Raw genomic sequence first — 12,352 nt, 5'->3', positions numbered from 1 at the left:
TCTGTGCTACCTAGGAGATGCTGTGTCCCATCGCTCATACGCTGACTATAATACCACATTCAAACTCACTTAGCTCTTCATAACCTGCCACTGTTGGAGCAGTAACCAATTTAACAACTGGGCCAGACACTTGTTGTCTTATATAGGCATTGCCTACTGCAGCAGTGTATTCTGCCTGTTTGCATATCTTTGTATTTGAGTATGTGTGCCTATACCAGTTACTTTGGTGCTTCAGTGTAAATTTCCACTAGTTTGTCATCTCATCGACTTTTCAATTTGATTTTTAGCTTTTGAAAGAAAAAGAAAACTTACACAGAACTGTGACAACGAGTGTGTTAGAAAGGGAACAACTGCCATGTTCTTTCTACCAGCAACTAGTATGAGGCAACATTGTGGTATAAGTTAACAAGACTAATAAAATAGTTATATCTGTACTAGGTTATCTCAGTGTTTTACCTTCTGCCAACTGCATCAGAGATGTAGAATCAATGACAGGGGCAAATTGAAAAAAGGTGATGTTGCTGCCCAACTCCATACACTTTCTTCACCAAGAGCTACAGATGGTCTCGTGCAGTTAAATAGCTTCTGTGCTGTTTCAGGGCCACATTCAACAATGAAACTTCGCTGACAGGTTCTTGCATATTCCTATTCAGAGCTGTTTTGTTCGTTTCTCCATCTCTAATATCTTTATTTCTTCTGACAGAATGCATTGCAATCTTTTGCAAAGTTACAGAAATGTGCTATAACTGTTGTAGAGCTTCTTTAGTTGTGCTCTGAAATCTAATTTGTTAATCATCACTTTTTGTTTTCAGCACCTGACATTTCAATTTTTTCTGACTTTGAAATGCCTATGTCTCTTTTATCGTTTTATTTGTCTTAAAGTGCCAGAATCATTGTTTCAGCAAGACTAAAAAAATGAAAACAGTTAAATCATTGTGGAAGACTGTCTACTTGTAAATATCATAATAGGAAGCTTCCTGCCAACAACAAACGTGTCCACAGGTAATCATGGGTAGAAAGTGGGTGATGTGTGTGGGTGATGTGTGTGTGTGTGTGTGTGTGTGTGTGTGTGTGTGTGTGTGTGTGGGAGGGAGGGGGGGGGGGGTTATGCTAGTGACCTTGTCTTTACATCTCTACTGAACTTTGCCATCACCTGCAATGTTCATGTGAAGTATGTGTGCTAGTTTTTATGCCACACTGTCAAGGATTCTCTTTCTAATGGCTCTTTCCTCAATTAAACTCCCATGTTTCCATAGACCATTTCTCCTTTCATCACTCAAAATCACCTACGGCTTAAGAAACTTCACTATATCCTCTGCCAGGGATTCACCAGCTTCTCGTTGTGCCCCAAGGTTCTTTCCTTCCCCCTCCAAAGTGGTATTGTGCTGCCTACGCATGTGGATGGAAAAAAATGTAAAACCAGTCCCATACACCCATCTGCAATCTCTCACTGCATTACTATCGCAAGCATGTCATATATGATCAGAGTTTGGTCCATATGAGTCAGTAGCTATGTCATCTACCATCTGTATCACAGCTACTGTGCAGTGTTCTCTATGCGTCTGACAACTAACCCACTGTCTACATGCATGAAAGGCTGCCACCAACTGTAGCTAACCACCAGACTATAGCTAACCATGAACTCAAACCTCTGTATGAGTTCTAATTTCTCTTTTTTACTTAATGTGATCATTTCATGAGATGTACACTATCTGATCAAAAGTATCTGGACATCGTTATGTAATACAGAATTGACCACTAGATGACATGAGAAGCAGACATACTAGTATAAAAGGAGACACAGAGTATTACCAGTACAGAAGCAGTAATAGCAGAATGCACCAGTCACAAGAGCTGCAAAACCTCAAACATAGACTAGTCATTGGATGTTACCTGAGTAACAAATCCGTCAGGGACATTTTTCCCCTGTTTGAGTAAACTATTGGTGATACAACTGCAAAGTGGAAGTGCGAAAGAACAAGCACACTAAAACAAGACCATGCAGACCTCATTTACTTTGGGACAGGGGCCGTCAAGCATTGTAGAGACTGGTTGTAAAAAAATGGGATGAAATCATTGGAAGGAATCACTCGTGAGTTCCAAAGAGCTACTGGCAGCTCAGCTAACATAATGACTGTGTGTAGGGAATTAAAAAGAATGGAGTTCAATAAAAGAGCAGATCCTCATAAGCCACACATTTCTGTTGTGATACTTGAGATGATGTAAAGAGTGATTCCATTGGACAGTGGATTACTAGAAATGAGTGATTTGGAATGAAGAAGCATGCTATACCCATGGCAATGTAACAGAAGGGTTTGGGTTTGTGAATGCCTGGAGAACATTACCTACCATCATGTGTAGTGTCGACAGTGAAGTACAGGATGTGGTGTTAAGGTATGAAGGTTGTTTTCTTTTTTAAGGTGCGGTCCCCTAATTGCATTTAATAAAAAGCTAAATGCAGAATTTTGCAGCATTATGAACTGCATAACAGTAGAGGAACAGTTCAGAGATAAGTGTTTCAACAAGAAAATGCACAAATAACTTATGGGTTTGCTGCCGGATGACGTTATCGAACACTGCCGATATTTTGATAGGAGCACACCCTGCCATTCTCAAGGCACAAATGCAAGGAAGGAAAAATGTACAAGCAAATTTTAGAGGAGAAACAAGGAAGACATCACACACAGAACAAGTGTCAACACAACCAAAGATAACCAACATCAGAAATATCGATGGTTACTATTAATCAACAGGTGAGGTAGCACTAATTCTGTCCCTCTGTTTTTTGATGAGAGACAGAGCCGGATTCCAAGCAGCATTTAAACAAAATCCACCATCTTTGTTAATAAGGTTGCTTGATAGTCTGATTTCAACAGCTTCCTTAATAACACTATCCCAATAGCTTGACGTGCAAGCCAGAATCTCCGTGTTGTTGTATTCCATAGAATGACCGGTGTCAAGGCAATGTTCTGCAATAGCAGATATGCTCGGCTGTTGTAAGCGTGTGTGACGCTTATGTTCAGTACACCGGTCTTCCATGGTCCTGATTGTCTGACCAATATATGACATGCCACAACTGCAAGGAATACGATAGATAGGTCTCACAAGAAAATGCACGCTGTCAAAAACAGCATCTGTTAGGCAATAGTTTACAAACAGTAACATCCATTAAATAGACTGACTTTCCTGCGAGTCCAAACCTGAGCACAGTGGAACACTTTTGAGGTGAACTAGACTGTGGACTTTGCTATGACTAATGGGCTGCCATTCCTCCACAGACATTCAGACACCTCATTGAAAGCATCCTGAGGAGTTCAAGTCGTCATGGAAGTGAAGGATGGACACACCCTATATTAATGTCCACTAATAGATGTCCAGGTACTTTTGATCATATAGTGTTTGTGGGAGAATCAATATGTGGCGTACCTCTTTCTGGAATATAAACGCTCAGAATTTCAACAATAAATCTGTCCATAATGTACAGTGCTTCTCTTATGATGTCTGCCACTGGAGTTTAATGATCACTTCCATGTATGATCACCTCACATGTATTAAATTAACCCATTACAAAATGTCCTGCTCTTCTTTGGATCTCATTCTCTCTTCTTTTAATCTTACATGGTAAGTGTTCAACACGGGCAAGCAATACACAATTATCAGTCAAACGAATGTTTGTAAATAAGTTTTGTGAGTAAATTACATTTCTTTAAGAGTCTTTCAGTGAATCTCAGCCTTGCATCTGTTTTTCCTACAACTAAGTACTGCTTTAATTGTTCTGGACTACATGTCTTATGGTTGTTACTGAGACATTGGCAAAAGTGTAATTAAAACTGTGAACCTTTCTGCCCATTCATGTGCAACATTTTATGTTTATTTATGTTGAGTATTGGTTGCCAGTTCCTCCATCCATTGTCAAAACTGCAAATCCTACCTGCATTTTGCTGTAGTCTTATCATATTGCAACTTCCCTGTTGACAACAGCATCATCAGTGAACAGCCTCAAGGAGCTTACAATGTTATCCACTGGATTGTTTATATAAATTGTGAAGAGTGCCAGCTTCATAACACTCCTTTATGCTGCCCCAAGAAGTTGATTTGCTTCTACCAGTTACATTCCATTAAGAATCACATGTTGTATTCTGTCTACTAGGAAGTCGTGAATCCTGTAACAAAGCTGGTCTAATATTTGATAAGCTCTTACTTTGTTCACTAAAGCAACAGTATGGAATTGTATTCATTGCCTCCTGAAACTCAGGAAACAAGGTGTCAACCTGGGTACCTTTATCTGCAGACATCTACCTGTTATGGATGAAAACAACAAACAGCGTTTCACAAAATCTGTTTGGCAAACTCTTGTTGTTTCCTATAGAACAGCTAATGAATGGCACCTGTCTCCTCCATCCCCACACCCAAATACTTTGGTAATAGCTGCCACATACCCTCTCTTCCCTGCACCCTCACTTCCCTCCATAGCCTAAGTGCTCTGTAAATCATACACTGACGGAAAAAAAGTTCTCAATGCCAAAAAATAATTAATGTAGAGTAATGAAATTTCAGGAATCCATTTGGCTAGGTAACATATTTCATTTATTAATATTGCAAGATCACAGGTTAATGTAAATGCTTGATAAACCATTACAAATTTGAAATACTAGTACATTAATAACCAATGTAATTGCCAAAATTGTGAATGAAAGCATGCAAACATGCATACGTTGTGTTGTACAGGTGCCAGATTTCTGTGTGTGGGATGGAGTTCCATGTCTGTTGCACTTGGTCAGTCAGTACAGGGACCATTAGTGCTGGGGTTATTGTCTGATGATGTCCCATATGTGCTTGATTGTGTTGCCACAATGTAGAGTAGGTTGGGTTACAACAGCAGTATGTGGGCGAGTGTTATCCCCTGGAATGCTGTTCATGAATGGCAGTGCAAAGGTTGAATCACCAGACGGATGTACAAATTTGCAGTCAGGGTACGTGGGATAACCATGAGAGTGCTGCTGCTGTCATACGAAGTCACACCCCCAGATCGTAACTCCAGGTGTAGGTCCAGGGTGTCTAGCAAGGAGACAGATTGGTTGCAGGTCCTCACTTGGCCTCCTCCTAACCAACACATGGCGATCATTGGGCGCTAGGCAGAACCAGCTTCCATCAGAAAACACAACTGACCTCCACGTGGACCTCCAGTGAGCTCTCACTCGACACCACTGAAGTTGCATAAGGTGGCCATTTGGAATCAGTGGAATGCACACTACAGGGTGTATGGCTTAAAGCTGCCTTGAAGTAACTAATTTGTAACAATTCATTGTGTCACTGTGGTGCCTAATGCTGCTCAAATTGCTGCAGTAGATGCAGTCCGATGCACCAGAGACATATGCCGAATGTGAAGGTCTTCCCTCTCAGTAGTGCCACATGGCCGGCAAGAGCCAGTCTTCTGGTGACTATACATTCTTGTTACAGCTGCTGCCAGCAATTCTGTACAGTGGCTACATTCCTGCGAAGTCTTTCTCCAGTATTGTAGAAGAAACATCCAGCTTGTTGTAGACTTGTTACATGATCTCCTTCAAACTCAATGAGGTGTTGATAATGATGTCTTTGTTACCTTAAAGGTATTCTTGACTAACTACGACTCACCATGTACAATCTCAAAGGTAACTAATGCTCATGATGACTACAGCATGTATTTATAGCAACCCTGATTTAGATTCTACTAGCACCACTCTTATGTGACTGATGCTAATCTGAAAGGACATCATCTTTCAGATGTAGGAACACATCTTGCAACTTTTGATTATGACGCACAACTTGTTCCTGGTGTTACAATTTTTTTCATCCTCCCTCCATCGGTGTACTACAGCAGTCACAGTTGTCTTGAAAGACAGCATTTGAATTTTGTGGTGTGTGTTTTGTGCACTGTGCTGTATTGTAGTGTACTATACTATACTAAAACTAGAAGAGCTGAAACTCGAAAGCTAATGAGCTTATATGACCTTCAAATGTCCCTTTGTCACTACCATTTATCTGCAAGTGAATGATCGCCTATCTTCACTTACGTATATTAGTTCCAACTTTGAATTTCCATCATTGTCATTACATACATTTTATATGTTTTATGTATCCAACAATTACTTTTTTACCATTTAGTGTTTTGTGTGTTGTATTTATTCAGTGCTTTTTTTTCAGGCTTCCATTCAGCCAATTGGAAAATTTATTCCCCCTGATGATGTGGATTTACCTTCATCCTCTGGAGTTGATTTGAACAGTGTTGACCTCTGACCTTCGTCAGCCCTCACCCAAACAAACTGTAATGACTGTGGTTATCCATACACTAGCGAATAATAGATAAAAATGTTAAACTTACTGAAATTACTGAGCTGGTGCCACCACGTAAACGAAAGTTCTGAAACTTGAGTCTTCGCAAACTGGAGTTTCTTCTTTTGCAGCAGAAAAGTAAAATGAGACGGCAACAAAATAAGTTGTTCATAATTCCACATTAACATTAAGAAAAGTAAAATGCAATAGATAAGCTTATACACTTGTTAAATTCCACTACTACTGTTTGTGTGTATTGTATCATCTTCTTACACAGTCTTGTTTTTCCTCCTCCACCTCTTCAGATTCTGCAACAGATTTCTGTAATTCCAGTGCCCAAGACCCAGCACACCTCTGTTTTTGCAAATGTTATCACTTATTCTATAATATTTATTATCTTTAATCCAAATATTTTATGTATAATTTAAAGAAAATGTTATTTTTATTTTAAAAATTAATGTCTTCTTCAAATGCCACATGTAGAGTCCAACATCAGAATCAAGTCTTATAAATTTTTATTGTTGTCGAAGTGAAAATGATTGCTGTGTATCCTTGTCTCAGTAGTTACAAGTCTAAGAGTGAAAGAAATTAACAACACATGTTTCATTTAGTAGTTCTCTTAAAAAGTTTTGGTATGAGAAAGAATTTTTATTTTAGAACCAACTATTTCATCAAAACATGCTGGCCAATCTTTTATTTTAATGAACATTAGTAGTATGATTTGTATATTATTACTTTTCTAGTCATAAGGAAACATATGTTTTTGTATGTATTTTTCTGAAAATTATGTAAAGTAAATGATGATGACAATTTTACGTGTAATGTGGTTTGAGTGTAATGAACTGTGTTTGGATTAGAGTAAGTAATGGAAGTAGATGATGACTTGAAGTGAATCACAGAATTTTGTAAGATCTTTCAATATTAAAGCTCAGGATTTCCTAAATTAAAATGTTTAATAATTAGAAGATTGTAATATATACATGTTGAATGGACAATTATTTATAATGCAAAAGTAAAAGAAGACCTTCAAATACATCAGAACTAACTGTAACTTATATATTTTGTACATTAATTGTTATAGATTTGTGGTGGTATCATTATATCAGTTTCAGTGAAAGTGTGGTGCTATGAAAACTTTCACATTTTTATAACTGTTCTTCAGTTTAGTTGTTCTTATTTAGAATTAGTTAAACTAACTATATTGTTGCACAACGTAATCATTTATTACAGTAACGAAAATTCCATACAATATCATTGTGTTTTTAAACCAACACAATTCAGTTTACAGTTGCAGGGAATGACAACATAATCTCACCTTACATAATAGTAACAAGTGTTATGTAATGCATAATGAACTTAGTAATTTTTTTGTTACACTTCAGGGTATCAATTTTTTACAACTATACCATATACATATTCATATCTACAATGGTTGAAAAGCTACTCACAACGAAGTGAGCATTGATTTTATGTAATTGTGTTTCTCTTACTTTCATTATTTATTTAATCATTGCCAAAAGGTTTATTTATGGTGTGCAGTGCGATTAAGATGGTATGTTAAATTATTAGTGTCATTGTGTGCATTTATTTTAGAGTATTACGAATGGTTAGTGTTATATATCCTATTCCAGCAAATGTTACTGCAAGTAAAGTAGCCTCAAAGTTAGACTTACAATTACAGAAATGTAAAAACACTGTACCAAGAAATATTTTACGAAGTATTTCAATTTTTGTATCAGTCCTTATGTATCTGCTGCTTTGGGAAAATACACAATGAAATTTATTCCAAGAGTATTTTGTTCACTGAATTTTTAGAATGCCTTAAAACTATGCAGTGCCTGTTTGATATTAATTAACTTTCAGTATTGCTATTATTTACATTATGCCTGAGTGAGCTGCTTGCAGTTATGTTTTCCATTCTATATTCTAACCTCCAGTGACTAAGCTCTGAGAATAAGACAGTCATGAATATTTTTCTTGCATTGCTGTCACCAACACCACAACCAAAACCACGACGACCACCACCACCACCTAAAGGCCATGTCTTGTTGCCACAGCCATCCTTTCCTAACCAAGCGAGGTGCTGCAGTAGTTAGTACACTGGACTCACATTCAGGAGGAGGAAAGTCAAATCCTTGTCTGCCGATCCCGATTTTGATTTTCCATGATTTCTCTAATCAGCTAAGGCATATACCATGGTTGTTTCTTTGAGAGAGTATGGCTAGTTTCCTTCCCCATCCTAACCTAATACAAGCTTGTGCTCTGTCTGTACTGCTCTCATTGTAGACAGTACATTAACCTCCAATCCTCTTTCATTTTATTCTTTTCTATGTTGCAGTGCCCTCTATGTTTCTTAATAATATTGACCTTTTGTCAACTCTAGTAAATTTAGTATTGTTTTCTGTTGTGACCTCCTCTGTCTTTTCTACAAATATTTTTTGTGTCTACACACAATTTGTTAAAAAAAATTTGATCTAAGTAAATGAACAAAAAGTTTAATTTTCTCTTTTGAATGGTAAGTAGATGGACAGTAAGTCAAGTCCCATGTACAGCAAACTCCACATGCCACCATTGCAGCACAACATTGTGCACCACTGACATCAACATCTGTGGCCGACAGAGGCTGCTGGCCTCAGCAGCACAAGGTACCAGCTCAGCAGCAGTACCAGGCAGAAGCCGCCGCCCTTACAACAGCCCCAGCAAGGAATAATGAAGAGAGACATGCATGCTTCACTATCAAGGTCAATAAAGTTCTTTGTAACTGCTAACAGTGTCAGCACTGGGCCTCGCAGCCTGTCACTACCATTCACCCCCCCCCCCCCCCCCCCACCTTAATCAGTAAAACTTTGTACAATGCAGTACATATAAATACAGACATTATTACATTACTATGATTTTGGTAAAATTATATGGAATTATATATATTTTTTCAGTAGTAGATGGACAGTGAGTCGAGTCCCGTGTACAGCAAACTCCACGTGCCACCATTGCAGCACAACATTGTGTACCACTGACATCAACATCTGTGGCCGACAGAGGCTGCTGGCCCCCCATGAACCATGGACCTTGCCGTTCGTGGGGAGGCTTGCGTGCCTCAGTGATACAGATAGCCGTACTGTAGGTGCAACCACAACGGAGGGGAATCTGTTGAGAGGCCAGACAAATGTGTGGTTCCTTTTCAGTAGTTGCAGGAGCAACAGTCTGGATGATTGACGAATCTGGCCTTGTAACACTAATCAAAACGACCTTGCTGTGCTGGTACTGCGAACGGCTGAAAGCAAGGGGAAACTACGGCCATAATTTTTCCCGAGGGCATGCAGCTTTACTGTATGGTTAAATGATGATGGCGTCCTCTTGTCTAAAACATTCCGGAGGTAAAATAGTCCCCCTATCGGATCTCCGGGCGGGGACTACTCAAGAGGATGTCGTTATCAGGAGAAAGAAAACTGGCGTTCTACGGATCGGAGCGTGGAATGTCAGATCCCTTAATCGGGCAGGTAGGTTAGAAAATAAAAAGGGAAATGGATAGGTTAAAGTTAGATATAGTGGGAATTAGTGAAGTTCGGTGGCAGGAGGAACAAGACTTCTGGTCAGGTGAATACAGGGTTATAAACACAAAATCAAATAGGGGTAATGCAGGAGTAGGTTTAACAATGAATAGGAAAATAGGAATGCAGGTAAGCTACTACAAACAGCATAGTGAACGCATTATTGTGGCCAAGATAGATACGAAGCCCATGCCTACCACAGTAGTAGAAGTTTATATGCCTACTAGCTCTGCAGATGACGAAGAAATTGAAGAAATAAAAGAAATTATTCAGATAGTGAAGGAAGACGAAAATTTAATAGTCATGGGTGACTGGAATTCGTCAGTAGGAAAAGGGAGAGAAGGAAACATAGTAGGTGAATATGGATTGGGGGTAAGAAATGAAACAGGAAGCCGCCTGGTAGAATTTTGCACTGAGCACAACTTAATCATAGTTAACACTTGGTTCAAGAATCATAAAAGAAGATTGTATACATGGAAGAAGCCTGGAGATACTGACAGGTTTCAGATAGATTATATAATGGTAACACAGAGATTTAGGAACCAGGTTTTAAATTGTAAGACATTTCCAGGGGCAGATGTGGACTCTGACCACAATCTATTGGTTATGAACTGTAGATTAAAACTGAAGAAACTGCAAAAAGGTGGGAATTTAAGGAGATGGGACCTGGATAAACTGACTAAACCAGAGGTTGTACAGAGTTTCAGGGAGAGCATAAGGGAACAATTGGCAAGAATGGGGGAAAGAAATACAGTAGAAGAAGAATGGGTAGCTTTGAGGGATGAAGTAGTGAAGGCAGCATAGGATCAAGTAGGTAAAAAGACGAGGGCTAATAGAAATCCTTGGGTAACAGAAGAAATATTGAATGTAATTGATGAAAGGAGAAAACATAAAAATGCCGTAAATGAAGCAGGAAAAAAGGAATACAAACTTCTCAAAAATGTGATCAACAGGATGTGCAAAATGGCTAAGCAGGGATGGCTAGAGGACAAATGTTAAAGGATGTAGAGGCTTATCTCACTAGGGGGAAGATAGATACTGCCTACAGGAAAATTAAAGAGACCTTTGGAGAAAATAGAACCACTTGTATGAATATCAAGGGCTCAGATGGAAACCAAGTTCTAAGCAAAGAAGGTAAAGCAGAAAGGTGGAAGGAGTACATAGGGATCTATACAAGGGCGATGTACTTTAGGACAATATTATGGAAATGGTAGAGGATGTAGATGAAGATGAAATGGGAGATATGATACTGCGTGAAGAGTTTGACAGAGCACTGAAAGACCTGAGTCGAAACAAAGCTCCAGGAGTAGACAACATTCCATTAGAACTACTGACAGCTTTGGGAGAGCTAGTCCTGACAAAACTCTACCATCTAGTGAGCAAGATGTATGAGACAGGCGAAATACCCTCAGACTTCAAGAAGAATATAATAATTCCAATCCCAAAGAAAGGAGGTGTTGACAGATGTGAAAATTACCGAACTATCAGTTTAATAAGTCACGGATGCAAAATACTAACCCGAATTCTTTACAGACGATTGGAAAAACTAGTAGAAGCTGACCTCGGGGAAGATCAGTTTGGATTCCGTAGAAATATCGGAACACGTGAGGCAATACTGACCCTACGACTTATCTTAGAAGCTAGATTAAGGAAAGACAAACCTACTTTTCTAGCATTTGTAGACTTAGAGAAAGCTTTTAACAATGTTGATTGGAATACTCTCTTTCAAATTCTGAAGGTGGCAGGGGTAAAATACAGGGAGCGAAAGGCTATTTACAATTTGTACAGAAACCAGATGGCAGTTAAAAGAGTCGAGGGACATGAAAGAGAAGCAGTGGTTGGGAAGGGAGTGAGACAGGGTTGTAGCCTCTCCCCGATGTTATTCAATCTCTATATTGAGCAAACAGTGAAGGAAACAAAAGAAAAATTCAGAGTAGGTATTAAAATCCATGGAGAAGAAATAAAAACTTTGAGGTTCGCTGATGACAGTGTAATTCTGTCAGAGACAGCAAAGGACTTGGAAGAGCAGTTGAACAGAATGGACAGTGTCTTGAAAGGAGGATATAAGATGAACATCAACAAAAGCAAAACAAGGATAATGGAATGTAGTCGAATTAAGTAGGGTGATGCTGAGGGAATTAGATTAGGAAATGAGACACTTAAAGTAGTAAAGGAGTTTTGCTATTTGGGGAGAAAAATAACTGATGATGGTCGAAGTAGAGAGGATATAAAATGTAGACTGGCAATGGCAAGGAAAGCGTTTCTGAAGAAGAGAAATTTGTTAACATCGAGTATAGATTTAAGTGTCAGGAAGTCGTTTCTGAAAGTATTTGTATGGAGTGTAGCCATGTATGGACGTGAAATATGGACGATAAATAGTTTGTACAAGAAGAGAATAGAAGCTTTCGAAATGTGGTGCTACAGAAGAATGCTGAAGATTAGATGGGTAGATCACATAACTAATGAGGAAGTATTCAATAGGATTGGAAAGA

General features: G+C 38.8%; 1 protein-coding gene across 1 annotated transcript in view; it reads left to right on the top strand.

The window, feature by feature from the left end:
• The window catches only part of LOC126100710 (microprocessor complex subunit DGCR8), a 257,052-nt gene extending 248,951 nt beyond the window's left edge, over nt 1–8,101 (top strand). Inside the window, exon 14 of the mRNA XM_049911330.1 lies at nt 6,184–8,101. Coding sequence (XP_049767287.1) covers nt 6,184–6,276 — 93 coding nt within the window. The 3' untranslated portion in view covers nt 6,277–8,101. The remainder of the gene's footprint in view (nt 1–6,183) is intronic.
• Nucleotides 8,102–12,352: the final 4,251 nt, after the last annotated feature.

Source organism: Schistocerca cancellata, chromosome 9 (assembly GCF_023864275.1).
Source record: "Schistocerca cancellata isolate TAMUIC-IGC-003103 chromosome 9, iqSchCanc2.1, whole genome shotgun sequence".
Taxonomy (NCBI): domain Eukaryota; kingdom Metazoa; phylum Arthropoda; class Insecta; order Orthoptera; family Acrididae; genus Schistocerca; species Schistocerca cancellata.
Note: the sequence above shows the minus strand (reverse complement) of the source record. Positions and strands in the feature narration are given on the sequence as shown.